The sequence below is a fragment of the Lontra canadensis genome, unplaced genomic scaffold (genome assembly GCF_010015895.1).
Source record: "Lontra canadensis isolate GAN:19392208 unplaced genomic scaffold, GSC_riverotter_1.0 scaffold66, whole genome shotgun sequence".
NCBI classification, from domain to species: domain Eukaryota; kingdom Metazoa; phylum Chordata; class Mammalia; order Carnivora; family Mustelidae; genus Lontra; species Lontra canadensis.
In genome coordinates this window covers 7,462,922-7,485,243 of record NW_022631060.1, presented here as the reverse complement: position 1 = coordinate 7,485,243, position 22,322 = coordinate 7,462,922, and the positions used below count along the sequence as shown (strand labels likewise).

The 22,322-nt window shown below is 49.4% G+C and overlaps 1 protein-coding gene across 16 annotated transcripts in view; it reads right to left on the bottom strand.

The window, feature by feature from the left end:
• PPP6R3 (protein phosphatase 6 regulatory subunit 3) overlaps window positions 1-22,322 on the bottom strand; it is a 142,228-nt gene that overhangs the window by 5,197 nt on the left and 114,709 nt on the right. For 4 of the 16 annotated variants that reach the window (XM_032879680.1, XM_032879679.1, XM_032879688.1 and 1 more), the window contains 9 exons: window positions 18,901-18,998; window positions 17,284-17,338; window positions 15,798-15,928; window positions 10,363-10,484; window positions 8,086-8,239; window positions 6,591-6,697; window positions 4,956-5,106; window positions 627-644; window positions 240-359 (listed from right to left, as the gene is read on the bottom strand). In XM_032879680.1, coding sequence (XP_032735571.1) covers window positions 240-359; window positions 627-644; window positions 4,956-5,106; window positions 6,591-6,697; window positions 8,086-8,239; window positions 10,363-10,484; window positions 15,798-15,928; window positions 17,284-17,338; window positions 18,901-18,998 — 956 coding nt within the window. The remainder of the gene's footprint in view (window positions 1-239; window positions 360-626; window positions 645-4,955; window positions 5,107-6,590; window positions 6,698-8,085; window positions 8,240-10,362; window positions 10,485-15,797; window positions 15,929-17,283; window positions 17,339-18,900; window positions 18,999-22,322) is intronic. The other 12 variants (XM_032879685.1, XM_032879686.1, XM_032879694.1 and 9 more) reach the window with 6 other exon arrangements.

The window sequence follows — 22,322 nt, the reverse complement described above, 5'->3', positions numbered from 1 at the left end:
TTGCCAAATCTCCGAAGCCCAGTTTTTGGCTTTGTGGTAAGGAGGTGACTGGCGTGAGCTCTTGGCTCAGGCACCTTGCCTAGACGTGGCCTGTGCCGAGGAAGTATCTGAACGCCGAGGACACGGGGGATGACCCCTCCAGCTCCCCTGCTCCCCCGCCCCGGTGCAGACTTCCCTCCCAGCTCCCGGGAGACAACAGCCACAGGCAGAGTAGGGCCTGGGCAGATCTGGGGAGTTACCTCTGCTCTGGGGCACTGCTGGGGGGCCGGGGGCCCACAGACTTGGCCTCTGCCGTCTCAGGGCTCTCCTCGACATCTTTACAAGCAGCATCTTGAGAGGTAGACAGTTTTCCTTCCTCACTGCAGTAAAGAGGGGGACAGGGAGCGTTAGACATCCCGGGGGGCGGCACCCGTGGAGGATGAAGGCGCATGCAAATGACCCCGAAGTCATGGCGGCCATGGAGTAAAGCCCTGGGGCCGAGCATGCGCAGGGGAGGGGCCGCAGGGACCACAGACAGTGACTGGGAAATCACGAAAGGCAAGGGTCACACACGAGAGGGAACCAGAGGAGGGACGATGTAATGCAGCTGGTGTCTGATGGAGAACGGCCCGCATTACTGTACATACCGATAAGATTTCAACACTCTGAAGCCAAGTGTGCAAAACAGAAAAAGAAATGTACAAGAGTTTCAGAATACTCCTACAAATGAGGGATGTGGGGGCTACTATGCCCGCGACTGCGCATAAGCAGAACTGCAGACTCGGAGGAGGTGGCAAAGGAACCTGTTTGAAGGAACGAGTCTTTAGTCACGGCTTCTTGCCCTCGGGCCCAGCCCAGCATCCAAAGTCAGCAGGAGTGACCCCATCAGGCTTGCTGTTCCTGCCGCAGGGGCAAGGAACCAGGGGCCTGCACCAGGACCGAGCTCCTCCCCGAGCTGCCCTCTGACAGCAGTGGGAGTACAGCACGAGCAGGAAAAGAGCCGAGAACGGTGGCCGGAACAGGTGCAGGCAGGATCCCAGGGGGCAAGCAAGGTGTAGGAAGGGTTATCTGCCCTCTGATGGCCCCCGGCAGAGAAAGACAAGCAGCAAACGTTTCGGATTGTTGGCTGTGGGCTGTAAGGGCAGACCGTCATCTATCCTGTCTGCACTTCCCATTCTGACACAATCAAGGCAGCACAAGAACCAGCTCAAGGGCAGCTGGAGGTTCCCTCTGGGAAGGGCTATCCTTCTGAGCGGAGCCCTGTCCTGGATTTGCTTATGAAAAACCCAACTTCAGGATGATTTCTGGGGGGCTTTCGGATGGGTCTAGGCTATTTATAAGGAGAAAAAGATCTGCTGACAACCCAAGTCACCTGCTTCCTTACTCTTTATCCCCACTCTCCACGCCCTCCCCACAAAAGCAACTACGTGCTTCCTATGTGTTGCTTTCATTCGTAGAAAATGAAGATGGATAGTCATGATGTATGTGTATTCTGAGGGACAGAAACGGCTCTGAATTGCATCCGTCACAGGATTTATCTCTGTAACTCTGATCCATGTTCCTGGTGTGGAAGGCACAGTGCCCCATGTGGTGAGCCTCCCAACTCCACCTTACGACGGCCCTCTGCACAGAGCTGCCACGCCCACTGCTATGGCCTCCATGGGACTTCTCTTCTTTAAATCTTTAAAAATGTTTTATTTATTTGACAGAGAGAAAGAGAAAGCACGAACAGGGAGCAGCAGGCAGAGGGAGAGGGACAAGCAGCAGGGAGCCCGACAGAGGACTCGATCCCAGGACCCCTGGATCATGACCCGAGCCGTAGGCAGACGCCTGACTGAGCCGCCCAGGTGCCCGTGACTACTCTTCTTCTGGGACTGCTTTGATTAGCACTTTCAAGTTTTCTCTCTGGATACATGGGTTTATTTAGGAATTATCTTAAGTTTGATGTCCTTTATGACTGGTACTTTGCCTTTCGTTATACATCCTAGTTGCTTATGACCAGCGTGGAGAGAAGCTACTGATGTTTAAAATGGATCTGTCACCCGGCAGCTCTGCTGAACTCTTATTAACAGAAGTTTGCTACTGACTTGGTGGTAGGTGATCATTATTGCCCCTTCCTCTCGGACCTTTGCCTGTCCTGTTCTTCTCTCCTCAGACACTGTCCAGGACTACACAGTAACAGCGACAACGGACCGTCTTATTTGCTCCTTACCTGAACGTGTTGGCACCTTTCCTCATTAAGTAGAAGTTCTGCTTTAGTATTTTCGTATTTAACTTTCGCCAAGTTAAGGAAATTCATTTCTGTTCCTGTTTCACTCAGCTTTGTGTGTGCGTGTGCATGTGTGTTTAAGATTTTAATTATCTGAGAGAGATCCTGACCTGAGCCGAAACCAAGAATTGGACCCTTAACTCACTGAGCCACCAGCTGCCCGTTTTGCTCAGTTTCAATCATATACAGGTATGGAACATTATCAAAAGTGTCTTCAAAAACCTCGTAGGATTTCTCCTCAGTCTGTTAACACATCATAAATGACGTTTTTCCTGACAGTCCAGGGAAAACCCTAACTTGTTGTGAATTCTTTTTAATATGCTACTGCACTTGGTGAGCAAATATTTTCTACAGGATTTCTTCATTTAGTTTGCTTGTACGGGATACGAGCTGACCGTTTTCCATAATCATCCTTACCTGGTTTTGGAATCAAGACTGCACGCTCTCATAAAAAGATCCAGCAGGTTTTGCACTTTTTCTACTTTCTGTAACAACTGAGGTAGGAATGAGCAGACAACTGCGCAAAACAGCATGGACTCATCACCGTGACCAGCACGCCCCGCTCACTTATGAGGCTGGCCCGCTCTGGAGCAGGTGTGCTCCTTTTTTCTGCCACATATAATGGCTTGTGTCCTTTGTCCATTTAAAACTTATTATTAGCTTGTCTTTTTCTTCTTGATAGGTTTTTCCTATATTCTGTTCCTGAATCTTCCTTTGAAGGTAATGGTGGGTCTTTCCATTTTTTCATTTGGAAGACCAGGAATTAAAGAAAATTCATCAAACTTTCCCTTTATGGTTTGGCTTTTTTATGGTTAAAAGACCCCTCTAGCCCCCAAATTATAAAGATACACTCTCATGTTTTCTTCTCAAAGTGGTAGTTTTGCCTTTCACATTTACGTTTAGATGTAGTTCTGTTTTTCTCTGACACGGGTAATCACTACTTCTCAGTCTGTCCTTCCCTTACTGTAACACCATTCTAGCACCGAGTTCCTGTAAATGTGGGGTCTGCCCGCACAGCGTGCCCATGAGATCGCACCTGGTGATGCCTCCCTCCCTTCCTTCTTCAAAATGACCCTGGTTATTTCTGGCTCTATGGTCTTCTTTATGAATATCACCATCAGCCTCTTCATCATGAAAAGCTCCACTGGGATTCTGATTACAAACGCATTCATTTTATCATCAGTTCATTTAAAAAATGGCAAAGTGGGGCGCCTGGGTGGCTCAGTGGCTTAAAGCCTCTGCCTTCTGCTCAGGTCATGATCCCAGGATCCTGGGATTGAGCCCCGCATCGGGCTCTCTGCTCAGCGGGGGGCCTGCTTCCCCACCACCCCCCTTCTGCCTCTCTGCCTACTTGGCATCTCTGTTAAATAAGTAAATAAATAACATCTTTTTTTTTAAGAAAATGCCACAGGTATCTTCTCATTAACAAAGATGGCATATTTCTCTACTTATTTAGGTCTTTATTATGCTTTTCAATTTTACAGATGAGGCTTAACATTTTAGTTGGGGGGGGGGGCGCATCTAGCACATGTCATAGCGGTTTATACTCCTAAACCTCCCTAGTAATTCGGATACTTGTTCATGAATCTGTTTGAATTCTTTGTGCAGAAAATCCTAATCTACAAACAATCAAGAACCATTTTAGTCTTTTAAATCTTTATGCCTCTGATTCAGTTTCACTGAGGCAGCGCGGGCTAGGACCGCTGCCTGGGCCAAAGAGCAGGACTGTAGGCCCGCCTCACTGTCCGGGGTGCATTCTGGAGGGGCATAATTCTCATGCTTCACTGAGAAGAAATCAAGCCCACTACAGGTTTTCCGAACACACCTTGAGCAGTTTCAAAGAGCTCCTTTCTATTCCTCAACTGCCAAAAAGTCGCACATGGCTTTCATTTTCATCAAATATTCCTCTACCCAAATATTCCATCAACCCAAGGTCCAAATGATTTTTTTCCTGCCGGCTCTGTGACTCACCCTCGGCACGTCTCCCCAGGTCACCTAACCCTCACCTGCACCGCGCTCGTCCTCCGCGCGGCTCGAGAGCGCCCTGCCGGACTCGGTTTGCTAGCTTTTAACTTTGGAGTCTCGTGCCTCTGCGCCCCCATGGGGAATCCGTGCTCCCCTTCTGTGCTGGCTGTGTTTCGCCGGGGACTCCCTGCAGGCTGGGCCGCGAACTCTCCTGCCCCGCAGGGGCTCTGCCGACCCCGCCGTAGCCCCAGCTCCGCCAGAAGTGCTGTCGCTGCTCCTTCGGGGCTATGTTCCTAGTTGCCGGCGGGAGTCCTTCTTCGATCCATGAATTTAGAAGTGAGGTTAACTTCCCAACGGACTGTTCAGGCTCTCTTTGGCTGCTGAGCTCTACTGACTGCATCACGTCTGGGGAAGACGGTGTGCGGGGCAGTGACCCTGGTTTCAATGGGCCAGTTTTCACTCAGCTGCAGACGTGTCCGTTTTTAATTCTCCTGCAGTTTGAACTCACTGGACTTAATCTACGGTCTGAGTACTAGAAAGAGGGGAAAGGCACTCGGGGACCCCAAACTCTCCCTTTCTACATTCAGATTCATGGGGCTGAACAGAGACGCTAAGTGATGCCAGGCTAATGCCTGAACCCACATCTGAATCAAATGAAAGACGTTAACACTCGAGGCTCCCTTCCCCCAGCCCCGCCCCCACCAAACACCTGAAACCGCCAGCAGGCTCTGGCCCTGGTTACCTTTTGAAGACTGCGGTTTCTGTCTTGGCATCGACAGTGAGGCTGAGAGTTTCCTTCATGCCGCCATTCATCACTGTCTCAGTTACCTTGTCTGTGCTCTCCGCATCCTCCTCGCCGTCAGAGCTGGCTTCCATGGCCACACTGGCTGGCGCTGCAACAGGACACAGGGCGGTCACGTGGACCAGAAGCGACAAGAAGCGCGCCTCCCCTTCCGCCGGACCCATCCACCCGGCGATCCACCTCCTGCCTGAAGGAGAGAGAGACGGCCCGCTGGCTGCTGCCTCGGCCACTTCTTAATGGGCGCAGGCTTCTTCAAAGTGCCCGCTTGCCACAGGTCTTCTTCCACACAGGACCAGGGGCCCCTCCAGCCTTCCCAGCTCGGAGTCTACCCACACGCCGACTGCTCCCAGCCGGTCTTCCCATTCTGGGGGTTCCAGGACCCAGCCCGGGGCGCAGCGGGCAGGCGGGTGTGTTCTAGCCGCCCCCACTTCACCCCGCAAGTACTGAGCTTACAGTTTATTCGGGGTCCTATTCTCATTCGTCCTTTTCCTTTCAGCTGGGTCCCACTTGGGTCCTTTTTTTTTTTTTTTTAAATTATTTTCTTATGGGTCCTTGTGGATTACTTCTTTGTTCTGTAATAGGGAGCCATATGCTGTACTGGTTAGAAGCCTGGGCTCTGAAGTCACACACCCAGAATGCAGACCCCAGCCTACCACTCACCGGCTCTTCCACTCTAGGGCAAGTTTTCTTATCCATAAAATGAAGCTAACTAAATCCACCTAAAGAACTGAGAGATAAAATGGGCTCATCTACATAAAATGCTTAGAAGAACGACAAATAAACCAACGTTAGTTACTGGTTTTATTAACTTTCCTGCCCCTTGGTTCTTGTCTGGGCCCCCTTACCCCGGCCCATGCCCCATTTCTTCTTCTAAGGATTTCCTTCTTTCTCCCCTCCACATACTGACTCCTCACCCCCCTTCACCAGCCTCCCTCTCCTCCCCTGCCCCCACCTCCCAAGCCCCATTCATCAGGCTAAAAAGAGCTCATCAGGGCCTCTGCAAGGAACAGCATGTGCAGTTTGAACATGACGACCCTCGTCATGGATACCCTCTACCATCTCAACTGTTCGTAAAGGTAAGAAGAAAATAAACAGTCTTCCATCCTAAAACAAGCCGAGACACACATGTGTGCTCCAGCAAAGCAAACTCCAAGTGACAGAAGAATTGGGCACCAGACGGGCTTCAAAACACACACATCGAATTCTGATTTCAGTCACACTGGGCATGCAGGCCAAGACAGTCTTCTTTTCTGGGCCTGGGCCCACTTTTCTACATTGACAGGACTGAACAACTGATAACAGATCCCTTATGCCTTCTAGAATCACCATGCCTGGTTCTGGAATGAATACACAATTTCTTTTCATCAGCTGCCCTGCGGACACAGGCCTACCATCTCAACTCCCTAACTCCTTTGATACCTTGGAGCCTGCGAGTCGAGACTGGCTGAGTAAACTGTTATGTGGACGACAACCAATCTTTAGATCTAGAAAACTACGCAGACAGTCCCAGCACGAGCAACCTGAGCAGAGCAGCCAGCAGGCCGTGTCAGCCGGTGCCCTGCCCGCCACACCCACCTTCCGGCTGCGCGGCCAGCGTGGCGACACTGGGAGTCAGAGGGCCCATCGGCTCAGTGCTGGTTTCCATTTCCACCGGAGAATTACTCCTTAAAGACTCTTTTGTACTTTTAAAAAAGAGAAAATTCAGATGTTAGCAACGACAAACAGCCCTTAGTTACCGTGATTCACAAAAACCATTTGATAAGCAGCTCTGGTCCCCCTGGTGCGGCACAGGCAGTCGGTCAGAGAGACACAGACAGAGCGAGGTGCACAGGAGCACGGGTAAATCTCGGGCTAAATCAGTAGGACGGGAGCACGGGGATTTCACAGAGGTTTGCAAAAGGTTCCAAAGGCACCAGTCTCTCATCCTCCCGTTTGTCACCAGGCTCCCAGGACTGGGACAGCGGGAGCTGACAACGTGTGCCATCAACCGTATTTGCAGTGGCAATTTTAGGAAAATTCCTACTTATGTGGAGCCAAACTGCCTAAGGGCCTGAATGATACTTAACGAGGAAACATGACCCGTGCACAAAGGTAAAGGGAAGTGAGCTGCTTCAACAACCTTCCTAGGAACCAAGGGCTCGCATCCCCTAGTTACAAAAGACAGAAGAGAGCGAGAGTGGAAACTCGACCGTCCGGTGCCAGAGCCAAGTCCGTGAGATAATCTGCAATCACTGGGAGACATTTCCCACAAATCTCACTTTTGCCCCTGAAACGTCGCTCCCCGCTATCCTTAGAGCTGCCGTAGAGACAGCTCTCTGGTTTGCTGGAGACGGCAACCACGGGCCCCTCACAGTCTGTGCCCCTGGCTGGCCTATTACCAGTGATGAGTTAAAAGCACTGCTTTGTCAGAGCAGGGAAAGCAACAAACTCTTTCAAATGGGGTGGTGGAGACAAATGAAACAATGTTTAGCAAGTCAGACTAAACCTACTAAGACCTAAAATCCATGGTTAATACTCAAATGGTGGCAATATTATTCAGGAAAATTATGAAATGCCAGGTTGTTGTTATCAAGAATACTACAAGTAACAACACTGACAGCCATCCCCGTCAGGCCCCTTAACTTATGGCACCAGACTAGGTCCCAGTGAAATACAAGTTCACGTTATCTGTTAAATTCACGAAACATTCTGCATTTTCAACGCTCCACAGAGAGGTGCCTGTCAGGAGTTCTTGGCTCCACCTCATTCCTATACCCCTCACTCCTGTTTCCTGAGAGCCTGGTGGGGCTGGAGAAGCCCCAGGAGTCAGCACCGGGCTGCGTCACCTCCCAGGGCCACACCTCCCCGGGCTATTTGTGCGTAGCCTACTGCCCAGCCCAGCTCATCCTGGATGAAAGGAAGGAGGACAGAGACCGGTTTCCTTGTAATTTGTAGCTGGGTTGCGAGCTCCCCCGTGCCGACCTGGGATCTTGTGTATGGCGACACCTTCGCATCGGAAGTAAATCAAGGCGACACCCCAGCCCCGGTTCTCCCGGGGAAAGGCCGAGGGAGCTGGCACACGTGCACTCACCTCAGGGAAGACGTGAACTCTGAGAAAGCGGCCCAGCCCGTCTCCTTAGCCGGCATGGGCTCCTCCGTGCTCCAGACATCAGACCCCACAGAGTCTAAGGGAGCACCGTGGGTCGTCTCCATGGGGACATCAAAGTTGGCTGACCAGTTGGGTGCTAAAACAAGGGGAGAAATCTCCTTTTGAGAATACTTCAGAAGTTCAGGGCACTCCAAGATATTTTTCAGAAACAGACTCGAAATGACAAAGGCCGGGGGGTGGGGGGACAGGGCACCCTAACACACCACTGGCAGAAACAAACAGCACAATCCCTTGGGAGGATAATGTGATAAGGTAACATCTATCATCTTATAAAACTGTACATTTCCTTTAATTCCTTAATTTCCATTTCTAAGATTTTTTCCTCAGTAGATACATCACACAAGGATGCAAGGCTGCATATAAAAGAACACGCTGATTTCTCACAATGACAAATGTACCAAGATGCTACCAACATGGGGAGGGAGACGGTGAAGGAAGTGTGCACGCCGCTCCCTAGTCAGTGTCCGTAACTTTTCCGTAAATCCAAAGTTATTCCAAAATAAAAAGTTAAAAAGAAAAAGCAGAATGTTGGATATCCAACTGCAATAAACTAGAAACTTTAAATGCTTCCCAATCCAGACATGGCCCCATTTCATACTTAGTGGCCTCCCTGCAGCCCAGGGTAGTTAATTAGCACAACAGGAAGGCTTCCGGTGACGTGAGAAGAAATAACACATTCGGGGTCCAAGCACCACCACGCCCAAACCCCCAGAACCTCCGAGGTATGAGTAGTGCGCCAAGGAGATGACTGGTGGCCTCAGGATGGGGTGCAGGATGGGGCTGGTGGCCAGGGGAACCAGCCTGTGGTCAGAGGGCTGGAACCTTCCGCCCAACGGCACAGCCCACCCTCCTAGGAGGAAGAGGCAGGAGGTGAAGGGAATCACGGAAGGCCCCGATTTAATCAAACATGCCTACCAACGAAGACTCCGGAAGCAACTCCAACCTCAGAGGCCCAGAGCTTCTGGGCCGGTGAACAGCGGGGACATCCCAAGCTCCGTGGGCACAAGAGATTCTGGGCTTGGGACCCTTCCCGGCCACGTCTCTACCTCTCCCTTCATCTGGCTGCGCACTTCTAGCCTTGAAGCCTCACCGCCCTGGCCGCCGGCTGAGGCTGGATCTAACCCGCGGGTCTGTTTAAGCGTCACCTCCTCAGAGATGTGTCCCTTCAGGTGAACTCAGGTGTCTGCTCATGTGCTGTCACCGCACACTACGCTGGGCTACACAGAGATGAGCTTCCCAGAGGAGCACCCCAGAGGCTACCGCAATCTCTCCGTTTCCTTAGGAGACTCTAGACCCCCGGACTAAGGGTCTGTGCGCCACACCCAGTACACAGCCCGAGCGTGACAAAGGCATGTAGACTTGAATTGAATTACAGCGAGAAGAGCCCATTTCTTCCTCCTGAGGACAGTGGGCTGAGGAAGCAATGACAGAAGAGAGGCCAAACCTCTTTCCCCCACGGCTCTCACTTTCCCATCGGTCCCGCGGGGCTGTGCGGGGTTACTGCTGCCGTCCCGGCCAGCTCTGGGGTGGTGAGGCCCACCTGGTGCCCAGAGCTGGCTTTCAGCCTCCAGGACGGAGTCCATGAAGGCCTTCCTGGGGAGCAGGAAGCACCGTCAGCCCTGAGGAAAGCCCCAGTATCAACCCACAGAAAAATGTATTTGAGCTTTCAGGAGTTAACAGGTATTTTTTAAAGGCCAGCAAATGCAAGTCCTCTTAGGGAGTAGCAGGACCCAAGTAAGCACGGAGGCCAGACACGTTTCAGGGTCAGGGGCTTCATAACCCACTCTATAGAACCCGCGTCACATGGTTTCAGCTGGAAGCGGTTTCCTCTGGTTCAGTGCACCCCCAATTCCACAAGCACGGCCCTTCCTTGTCTTCCGTATCTCCGGTCTCTCCCCTGCTGCCGGGCACCCATGCCCTGCAGCCAGAGGCTAGACGGCCCCCATGCCCGTCCCCCCCAGCCCCGTGTGCTGTGCATCTAGCCAGACCCACACTGGGGGGTGTCCACACTGCCAGAGACACCCCATCCTCAGAGGGACAACTTGCTCCTTCCTTCAGGCCCCGTCCTGACCCTTACACCTCCAAGGGGTCTCGGAAGACCGTGTTGCAACCTAACTCCCATCCTGCAGACCAGAGAGCCTCGTTTAAAAACACATTCCTAACACGGCGACGGACACCGACGAAGAGAAGATGACTTACGTTCATTCAAGTCTACCTCCATTTTATCCTCCGCACTGGTACTACTGGGTTCAAACAAGTCTTGTTTTGCTCCGTCTTCTTCTTCAGAGTCTGTACTTTCTTCACTGTCTGTGCTCCCCGAGCTGGGGGTGGGGGAGGGGGAAGAGGGAGACCAAAATAGTTAATGCTGCCTAGCCGTCACCAGCTAAATCCACGACACTCGAAGGTCATCCAATAAGAGAAACACGTATGAAGGTCAAGTGGCTCATTCCCGCCTTTTGTGGTGCCTAACTCTGCCCTCGGCTGTCGCAACCAGCCCCTGGGTTTGCGCGAATGCGAACACGTGGGATGCGTCCACAAACCTCCTAGGCCTTCTAACAGGGTCTGGAGGTGTCTCACTGTGGTGCTCAGTGGCATTTCCCTCACGGCCAAGATGCTGAGCTGCTTCTCAGTTCTGACCGACCACCCACACATCTCTCCTGAAGGCCTTCTTCTCATTCTAGCACCGGTCAAAAAACAGGTTCCTGGTTTAATTCTTTCAGAGCCCTGAGACGCCTTCATGCACCTTCCAGAGGAGGCCTGTGTCAGGCACGTGATCTGCAAATGTCCTCCCCGAGTCTGTGCACTGTCCCTCCCTTCTTACTAGTGTCACTAGCCGAGTAGAAGTGCTTCGTTTTGACAAAGCTGAGTTTATGAAAAGTTCCTTTCATACACAGCACTTCCAGCGTTCCAGCTCAGAAATCTCTCCCTAACCCAAGGTCACAAGGATTTTCTTGTGAAGTTTTATAGTCTGACGCTTTATGATCCATTTGGAATCCATGTGTATATATGGTAAGAAGTAGGGACCGAGCTCATTTTCATACAGATGTTCACCTGTTCTAGAAATGTCTGTTCAAAAGCCTATCCTTTCTCCACAGAACTGCCTTTGCACCTCCATCACAAGTCAGCTGTCTCTACACCTACTTGTTTATACTCTTTTCCGTGCCCGGAACTACTGTGTCTTACTAATCACACGGTCTCAATTACTGTATTTTGAAATCAGGGACCGTTGTCTTCTAACTCCGTTCTTCATGAAAGCTGTTTTGGCTCTTCTAGCTCCTCTGCATTTTCATCTCCATTTAAATGCCAGCTTGTCGACAGTTACTAAAAAAACCTATTATTTTACTTGCGATCGCACCAATTCTAAATCAATCTGGGGAGAACTGGCATGTTAAAAATATTGAGTTCCAAATCATAAACATTTATCAATTCTTGATTTTTCTCAGCTGCCTTGTAATTTTCAGCATCCAAGTCTTACACATCTTGCCAGATCTATCCTTACATATTTAATATTTTGATGCTACTATGAATAGGGTTACTTGGTAACTTCAATTCCAACTGTTTGCTGGAACTGTAGAGAACTACAAGTATACAGACCTAGTCCCATGCAATCATGCCAAACCTACTTAATTGTTCTAATAATCTTTTCGTAGATTTCGACAGATTTTCTACACTGACAATAACTATTGTCTGTGAATAAAGATAATTTTCACCCTTTCCTTTCCTTTCCAATCTAGATAGCTTCTCTTTTTCTTGACTTACTGAACTGGTGAGAAGCCCTAGCAACAATCCTGAAAAGCTGTGGTAAGAGCACAGGTCTTTATCTCGTTCCTGATCATGGGGGGAAATCATCCTGTTTTTACCATGCTGCCAGCTGTAGGTTTACTGCAGAAGCTTTAACTGGGTTAAAGAAATTCTCTTCAGTCTGCAGTTTGCTAAGAACTCTTAACAGGGTTAGATGTTGGATTCAGCCACATGCTTACTGCTTCATTTTCACAAATGTCAAACCAACTCAGTATTTCTGTTGTGATGTAGTGTTACTGCATTTATTTACTAAAACCACATTATGAGAGTTTCTGTGTCCATATTAGGAGAATAACTGAGTCACTTTTCTTGTGATGTCAGCGTTGGTTATCAGGTCACACTGATGTGGCCCTGTAGAATGACATGCGCACTATTCCGTCCTTTTCCATTTTCTAGAAGCTTTTATAAAGCTGGTCTAATTCCTGAAACATTTGGTAGAATTCACCCGAGAAGCCATCTGAACTTGAAGTTTTTGTGTGTATGTGGGGCATTTGAAGCTGAAAGTTCAACTTCCTTAGCAGATTCAGGACTATTTGGGTTAGCTTTTTGGGGGGGCACCTGAGCTTTGGTAGCCTGTGTGCCTTTCAAAGATCATCTTAAGTTGTCAGCGTTATTGGCACAGAGTTGTTTACAATATTCCCTTTTTATTCCGTTAGTACCAGCAGTGATGCTGCCTGGCTCATTCCCGGTGCGAGCCAATCCTTCTTCTCCTGACCATTCTGCCCAGGGGTGCACCAACTTCCTGAATCTTCTCAAAGAACAGCTCCTGACTGCAACCATTTCCTCCACTGCTTTTTCCGTTTGCCCTACATTCTGGTTTCTCGAGGTGGAAGCTAAGGTCATTGGTTGGAGAGGTTTCTACTTTTTTAATATAAGCAGTAAAAAAAAATGATCTTCTGAGTACCCTCTCTGATTTCTTTTTAACTCACGTGCTATTTAGTTTCCACGTACTTGGAGGTCTTCTAGAGGTCTGTTACTGATTTCTTTTTTTTTTTTAAGTTTCAGAATCTTCTTTTTTTTAAAGATTTTATTTATTTATTTGACAGAGATCACAAGTAGGCAGAGAGGCAGGCAGAGAGAGAGGAAGGGAAGCAGGCTCCCCGCTGAGCAGAGAGCCCGATGTGGGGCTCGATCCCAGGACTCTGGGATCATGACCTGAGATGAAGGCAGAGGCTTTAACCCACTGAGCCACCCAGGCGCCCCTGTTACTGATTTCTAATTTAATTCCATTGGGGTCAGAAACATGATGGACTTGAACTTTTGGAGTTTACTGAGATTGGCTTTATGGCCCAAACATGATCTCTCCTGGCACGAGCAGCTCGTGTACATTTGGAAACAGGGCCTGTCCTGCTGCTGTTGGGTGCGGTGTTTTCCAAACGTCCAGCAGCACCACGGCAGCTGACAGTGTTACGTGTTCTGTGTGTCTGCTGAGTCCTGCCCACTGTCTGTCACCGGAGAAGCAGCGTGGGATCACGGGCCCAGAATTGTGATTTGTCTGCTGCTTCTGCAGTTTCCTCAGCTTCTGCTCCGTGAATTTATTTTGAAGCTCTGTTATTAGGTACGTAGACATTCTGAAGTGTTACGTCTTCCTGAAGACCTGACCCTGTTATGACCCCTCCTTCAGCCCTTTCCTCTGAAATCCGCCTTATTATTAAGCATGTAGATGCTTTACCTCTTCTTCTAACCAATTTGTGTCTTTGTATTTCGGTTCTTGTAGGCAGCTATGTTAGACCTGATTTTTTATCCAATCTGACAATCTCTTCACTTTAACTGGGGTTTGGGGCTCACTTACTTACCAGTATTCAATGATTCCTGAGGGGGCTGCCTAGGTTTAATGCTGGTCGTGTCCCAGCTGCCTTTTATTTTTTTGCCCTCTTTTAGATAATTTTTATAATTTTATTTCCTCTGTCGGCTTATTCACTATAATTTCTTGTTTTGTTGCTGAGGGGTTGGTTGCTTTAGGGCACACAACATACATCCCTAACTTGCCACAGTCTATTCTCAAGTGAATCATACCCCAAAACTAGAAACCCAGATGTCCATTGGCAGGCAAACGAATAAACAAATTCACCCATTCGGTGGGTAGTACACCCACTCAACAGAACACCACTCAACCATAAAAAAGAATGATACATGACCCAACACGAATGGCTCTCAAAATAATGTTGAGTGGAAGAGGCAACCATTAAGTAGATAACGTGCAATTTGATTTATATACGACTTTAGAAAACACTAATCATTCTAAAGGAACAAAAAGCAGATGGGGGAAAGGCAATATAAAAGGGCAGGAAGAAACTTTTGCATGCGATGGGCAAGTTCATGATCTTGACTGAGAGATGGGTTCATGGATGTATTCGTGGGTACATTCATAGGTCCAAACTTACCGCACTATGTAATTTAAATAAATGAAATTCATTATAGTCAATTATCCCTCAACAGAGCTGTTAAAAAATAATAAAAAGTTGCCTTTTCTTATCATCCTGTGTTCCTTCCGCACGTCCTCCAGATACTGTCTTCACCACCACACTTCTCCACACTCTACCACAGTGCCACACCGCTAGAACAACACGTGCGGACAGTCTGCCCCCAGAGCCTGGATGGCAATGGCCATTTAGTGAATCCACTCACATGAGGACCAGTATTTCATAGCAAATGGGGACAAACCAGTTTGACGAGGGCTCTGTCTTTTTAAAAAAAAAGTTCACCGCGAAGATTTGTCTCTTGCTTCCTGGTCCGGAGCTGCAGCCACCTTGTGATTACAGAGTTTAGGAGCCAACGTGGAGAAGATGGGAAAGTGGGCGTGAGGAAAGCAGCTAGCGTTAATGACCTCCAACAGCTGTGGATCACGAGACAAATAGTTTCTCTGGTGTGAACCACAGCTGGGGCTCCTGTAACCCACAGCGGCAGCCTTCCTGAGACACGACGTAAGTGCTGGTCACACGGAGAACAGGCAGTGGCGGCGGCGTGCTCTGTTAGGCAAGGAGAATAAACCGCCAGGGGACTGGGGCTGGGAGGCGGTTTGACTTTTCCCTGTATATCCTGTTTTCTCCGAATTGCATGCCATGTGGAAACATTACTTATCAAAAATAAATGAAATAAAAATGAAGGTGTAGCTGCTATTCACCCGAGCATGAAGAATGTGGTGATGGACACTGAGAGAATGAGAACTCCCTGTGTACTGCAGCAAACGTCTGCAGGTTCTCCGGCCGGAGTCACTTCAACAAATTAGAGAGGAAACACACCCAACTGGACTAATCCCAAAGGATCCCCACAGGCAGGACGCTGTCTCCCCAAGTTAGAGTAACTTTTCTCTTTCCCAGGGAAGCTTTTAGTCTTTCAGGAAACTACACGCCGCAGATGCTGCCACTGTTCCCGGGAAGGGACCATCTACTCAGAGCACTGTACGCGACACCACTCAGCAGCGCCTCCCACTCAGAAAAGGCTGTGTCATGACGCTTTAGGACTATGTCTTAACACCTCCAGGATTCTCAAGTTCATCACCTTGACTTATCCACACTGTCACACTGCAGACAGGAGTACTGGTACCACCTCTCATCAGCTAACAAGGGCATTTCTCTTTCTCAAGTCAGCTCCACGCCAGTGCAGAGCCCAATGGGGGCTCCAACTCACAACCGTGGGATCAAGACCTGAGCTGAGATCAAGAGCGCACAACTGACTGAGCCACCCACATGACCCAACAAGGCCATGTATGACCATGACAAAAGCACTGGTCCCTAGATCATGTAGGTACACTTGCACAGGTACAGTGTTATGTCTCCTCGCCGTCACCTACTGTATGCACTGGGTATTACTGCTACTGTCAACAGACTCACCTGGACCGTCTTTGGGATTCTGGCGTAAAGGCGATGTGCTTTTCCTCCCAGATGTCCTCCTCATCAGAGCCACCATCATCAAACTGCTGTATTCTCTCCTTACAACATGCTTCAAACAAGGCAATATTTCCCTAAATAAAAACGAGAGAAAAAGAACAAAACAAACTTAAAAATCAGGTTATTTTCTCCAAAAGTTACCAGTATAAATTGCATTTTTCATTTCTTTTTAAAGATTTATTTGAGAGAGAGAGAGATAAAGAGAGAGCGCGCACGTGCTCAAGCATGAGCGGGGTAGAGGGAGAGGGAGAGACTCTCATGCCGGCACACCACTGAGCACGGGGCCCAGTGCAGGGCTGGATCTCAAAACCCTGAGATCAGGACCTGAGCTCAAATCATCAAGTCAGATGCTTAACTGACCAAGTCCCCCAAGTGCCCCCTTCATTTCCTTTCAAAGACAGTGCCTACCACATACACCAAAATAAAAATGTAAAAGCATCTAACGTCAGCTTCTGTGGAACAACAGACAGTTCTCCCAAAAAGAACGGATTCAAAACTTTAAAGAAGTTCCCCCGAAAGATTGGATTCAAGAGGCCCATAGGAGCCTACACTGCGCTCATGGACTCCCTCTCATCCGGCGAAGCACTGGGCGGCTTCTGAGAGCTCCCCTGCCCCACCACCGGAGACGCGGTCCCGCACCAGCCCTAACAGGAGAGCAACCCCGGCGTCCTCCGCTTTCACCAGTCCGGCTCAGCAGTGAGGAGCACCACGAGTCCGAGCAGGAGCTCCCACCTTCGCACCTCGGCCGATAAACTGGGGTCTCTCACGCTAATCGGCATAAACATCAAGACTGTGCCCACTCAAACAACACTAATCCCACGTCACCTGCTCATGGGGCTAACCTGCTATCCGAGCCGGGCCTGGGCATGCCAAGCCAGGCCTGAACCAGCCCAAGTTTCTCTCCGGCTCACATACAGCTGAAGGAAAAGGCGGCTGGCTAGACCCAAACAGCGATCTTTAGAAGCTACACGTCTACACTGCAATCATAAGGGACCCCGGTATTCTCAGCCCTGCCACATCTTAAACCACGCTGCACAGGAAGCAGACAGGCCATGTGAGTGGGTGAAGTAACGCCAGCCTCCCTGGAGTGGAAAGGGGCCTGGCGCGGGCGGCATCCCTGCGCCATCGGTGTCCCCCCTGCCGGACCCCCCCCCCCCCCCGCGCCCCCCCGGCCACCCCATAGGCACCTCGGTGCTCGCGAGATGAAACGTTAATACTTACACTTTTTTTTTTTTTTAAGGATTTTATTTATTTATTTGACAGACAGAGATCACAAGTAGACAGAGAGGCAGGCAGAGAGAGAGAGGGAAGCAGGCTCCCTGATGAGCAGAGAGCCCGATGCGGGACTCGATCCCAGGACCCTGAGATCATGACCTGAGCCGAAGGCAGCGGCCCAACCCACTGAGCCACCCAGGTGCCCGATACTTACACTTTCATTTGTATTCAGAGTAAAGTTGATGTCTGATACCCGATCGAAAGAAACACTGTAAACAAAACAGAAGTATACGAATAATTAATTACTTGTAAACTGACAGCAACTATTCAGGAAACTTTTCAAATTTAAAATGTTCGCACTATCATTAAAATCACCACAGGCAAAACAAAAACCAAAACCTGCTTGCATTAAATGATGCCTTTTCCCTTGGTATTAAGGAACTCACACGGGGTGGAAAGGCAGGCAGGGAGGCCTTGTAAGAGAATAAACACCCACCCAAAGCCCACCCATAGATTTTCAACATCCATGGCAACAACCAAGGTTCTCTGGGCCTTACTTACTTGGCCATGAAATAGGCTACTTGTAAAGAAGAAAGAAGTCAAAACATGGAAAAGTACCCAAGAGCTGTCAGAGCTTTCTCCAGGGATGCCCAAATTCATACACAGAACAGACATGCCCCCAATCCTGTAAGATGGCATAATCAGGGAGAAAGGAGGGGTAAAAACTCCTAGCCCATGAAACATACTTTCTGAGTAAGTAGAATTCTTACAAGACCTGCCCTGGTCAATCATTATTCCGAGCACCCAATATAAATTTTAAGGAGATGGATTCTTAACTAGTAACATTTACTCAGAGTGGAGACAGGGGAGGCCTGGGGGCTCTGGGGTGAGCGCCACTGGGTACAGACACAAACAGCACGTGGACAGTTCTTGCTCTTTTTTGGATCGAAACGAGGGGATTTTTAGGGCAGCCGACAGCCTTTAACCTAGTGAAGCCTCCATCCACGGCACTCACACAGCATGTCGCACGGTACCATCAGAGCTTCTCGCATGCTAGAAACTGCCGCTGGTGACAGCAGACAGCACCGCCGGCCGGCATCAACCCATGAGGACCCAACCGCGAGCGAGGAGCCACACAGACGCCAGGAGCAGATGTGCACCGCCAGGCAGTGCCCCGGGAGGGAAGCCGTCTGACAGCTCTGTTCTCAATGAGCTAGAATACCCCTCGCGTAAATGCTTCATTTATAAATACCTCTCCTCTCCTGAGGCCAGCTGCTAGGCCACTTGTTTTCATTTGCGTGGGTCTCCCACACATTTCTTACTCACTGGGTACAGCAGCGCTCAGTCCCGTCTCCCTGCTCCTGGTCCCCGCCCCCGAACGAGCGGTCTGTCTGCCTTCCCAACACCCAAGCACCCTTTACGGTGAGTCAACCAGGGCAAGCACCCACAGTGAGCTGCTCCTGCCACAACAGGATGCCAGCTGCTGACGTGAAGGGACTGTGCCCGCTCCAACCCGCCGACTATAGCAGGGACTCGCTCCCCCAGCGCGACAGCGGAAAGGGGATGAACGGCCACTCTGGCTCCCAAGAGCAGCTCAGTCTGACTACGAACAAGCTTCTGTGAGAGAGGCCAGCCCAGCGGCAGCCCCTCGGCGGGAGGGACACTCTCATCCCTGCTGGTCCTCTGGGTGCTTCAGTGCCTGCCAGGCCGAATGACAGGGACAGCTCGGGAGGACAGGCTCCTCCCACACACAGATGTGGAAGAGTCCCCAGGGCCCAGGAGAATGACAACGAGGAGTGCACGAGACAGGGAAACAGGAAAATATACTCACTTGCCAATGTCATCTTGATCTGCAAACTTCTCATCGTTGAAGCCAAACTGGTCAATAAAATTGGACGTCATTTGTTGCATCTGATAATCAGAAAAGGCCTGGCAACCCCAGGACCAGTGACAGTGATATAATGATTCTAATGACATTCTACATACTATTTGCCCATTTGTGTTCCAGAAACCATCTTACTAATTTATTACAGCCTTAGGGCTTAAAAAGTTGGTGTGTTTTGCTAAGGAAAAAAAAAAAAATCAAATAATTTCAGACACAATTTTCCCAAAAAAGGCAATGTTTGGAATTTGGCCCACAAGTCATTCTAATGCACACATCACTGTAAGCAATGTTAAGTGACCACTCTGTCCTCTACTGCGAATTATCTTCAGAGAGAGGTCTGGATTAAGTCTTGTTGGAAGAGGTGATCCAGTGACATTTGACAGTCTGAAATTATAAGATGTATCATCACCTCTGGACACAACCAACCTTAAGCTAAGATGCAGTAAGTGGTGACCGCCCGACCTCCCTCCGCATCTCCCACCCCTGATCCGCTAGAGGAACATCGCGCCAGCGGTCGAACAGCTAGTAATCACAATCACCACCCTACAACACAACGCTCAGGCACTGCATTTTCTTAAAAGAAGACTTCCGTCTCAGAGGCTGGGAGAGTATGAACGTAGCTTCTACCCTACCTACCTTAGAGAGAGAGGACAAAGTTTTAACACCGATCCGACATCACTCTGAAAAGCCTACCACTGTTAAGATCCATAGAGGAACCCGTTCTGTCTCCTACACCATTTCTAGAGAGCGCCAGGAGCACTTGGGTTTTCTTGGGTGAGAAATGGGGGAATGTTAGAATGGACTTTGCAAAAATGTTGAGCTTCTTATTTGAAACAAGCAGGCCCAACAGAGCAAGAGAAATCTCCCAACTGTGTCATACACAGTGTCGTACAGTCAGGAGCGAAGGACAGTGAAGGTAAGCAGGTGCCACTCCTCATTCGACCTCAAGCACTAAATACGGAGGCAAATAAATCCCAGTGTGCGTGCTGCCCTGTGGAGAAAGCTCTGGACAGACGGGAAAGCTCTTTCCTGCAGACGAGCCCCACACAAGAGGTACGAGCAGTAGCTGCGGCTCAACTAAAGACATCACACCCGAGGCCACTTGCTGGGACGGAGGCAGCTACAACTGAGTGAACCCCAAGCCCCCCTGGTTCTCCTTTGGAGCAGAGCCCACAGATCCCACCCTGCACACGTCTGCTGGAAAATGCCTCTAGCGCTCGGTCCTGATGACTCACACTGGCAGCAGGGCATTGCGGCACGGACAACCCCAACTGAAGATGGTTACGAAATAAACCTTATATTTGGCTTTGGAGGGCATCTCCTCCTCAGGTCTGAAAAAAGCAGCATCTAGTTTACCAAGAACCGAAAACCTCACTGTCTTCTAGCGCAAGAGCCCCACCGCCCTACCTGCTCACTCGCACACTTCCATGCCATCCCCTTTCCTGCCCACAGAGGTGACACTGTCTGCACGTGGGGGCCAGCGGGCCACCCTCACAGGAGGGCACTCGGTAAGGCGCACTAAGGCTGAGCCATGGGAGTACGGCTGAATGGAGAAGGGCAGGGACAAGTTCTGCCAGGCAGGCCTGAGTCTTGGACATATGAATGAAAAATCAGACATGTAGCACTCATATTCATAAAAACCAACAAGAAAGAAGCCAATTCAATAAAATAAAATAAAATAAAAAGAAAGAAGCCAATACCCCTGAATTGCATCTTTATCTTTTATAAGGTAAAGTGGGATGTGTGCTGCCCTCGAAGATACGGTCAAGAACCAGGAAATCATTCTTCTGAGCAAGCAGCGCAAGCCGGGCTCTGAGTTTATTTACAGATTAGAAACGGTCACACAAGGGAACAGGTCCCTCCCCAGGTGTTCTGTCTGATTCTCTTTTTTTCCCTTTAAATTTTTTTGTCACACCGGTGTTTGTATTATGAATCTTTGGGTGCCAAGAGGAAAGAAAAGTTCCCAAAAGTGTTTCTTTAAATGCTCCATAAAGAGCATGCAAATACTAAATACACTGTAAATGTACGTGTGAGTACACATACGTACGTACAAATATCCATACATATGTACACACATACTTACACTGTCTGTCTCCCTATCTACTCAGTCATCCACCCAGGGAGATATATAGCCACCGGCAGACCCAAGTAACTTCCACGCAATAACACAGGCAAAAGAAAACCAACAAACTGTAGTCCTCATAAGTGTATTATGGCTTCTAGGAAGATACAAGCTAGCAAATAACTTCAGGTTTCAAAATATAATTTTTACTAATAAAGCAATCAGACCTTCCAAGAGCCACATTCATGAAGACCGTTACTGTATTGTATTTAAAGCTGTAGAAAAACTACTCTGGACATGGAGAAATCTAAGTCTGGAAAGTACTATATGGCTGTGTAATTATCAGACACTTAATTATTAAGAAAAAAACCCCCAAACCCACACTTCCTAGAGCCATTGTCCTGGCCAAAGCCAGGGACTGTTCAAGTCACTGACAAGTGAGCCTATCGCTTTATTAAGCAAATCCCTTTGGAGAGGCCACTCAGGCAACAGAGAGCCCTGGTGTGCCCCACCTCTGTGACGGCCTGTGAACAAGCCTGCTTGGACGGGGAGGGGGGAGGGGGAGGGGAGGGCAAGGAGGAGGGAGGCGGGGGGAATCAGGCCTCTAGAGCCCATCTGCAGCAGCCAGCCCTAACTCTCCTGACCCAGGAAGAGGAACACCTCTTCACCCACCACAACTCTTCCAAACCGAATCAGAAGGAAGGAAGAGTCAAACCCTCGAGGTGAGGACACCAGAAGGGACAGAAGACAAAACCAAATGGGCTGGGGTGGGGGGCATAAGAGCCGTGAGGCATTATTCCCAGAGCCAAGTACAGCCCCACAGGTGACACGGTCAGGTGTCCTTGTTAAATGACCTGCCCTAAGTCTCCACACTCAGGCTTTTACCCACATGAGACCTAATTTCAAATGTGAATGAGAAACTGTAATGGATATATATAAACTAATATTCTAATTATAATGGAGACCAGCATAAAATTCTTAAGTTAACTTAAAACTTGTCTTCTCAAATTAAAAACAGAAGTGGTTTGGAAACACATTTCTTATTTGCAGAATGATCCATGACGGATCTATTCTCGCTTTACTAGAGGCCTGTCCAGCAGAAAGGACTGACTTTTCCTACTTCAGAGGGTCCCACGAAGTGATGACCGCCACAGGACGGCAGGCTGCGGAGGGCACTTCTGGGACGGGGACAGCCACAAGTGCATGTTAGCAGTCAACTCCCAAAAACGCCAGAAAAGTGTCTCCCCACAACAGCCATGGAATCAGATTTCATGAGAAGGGAACCCACTCTCCAGGTAACTAAAAG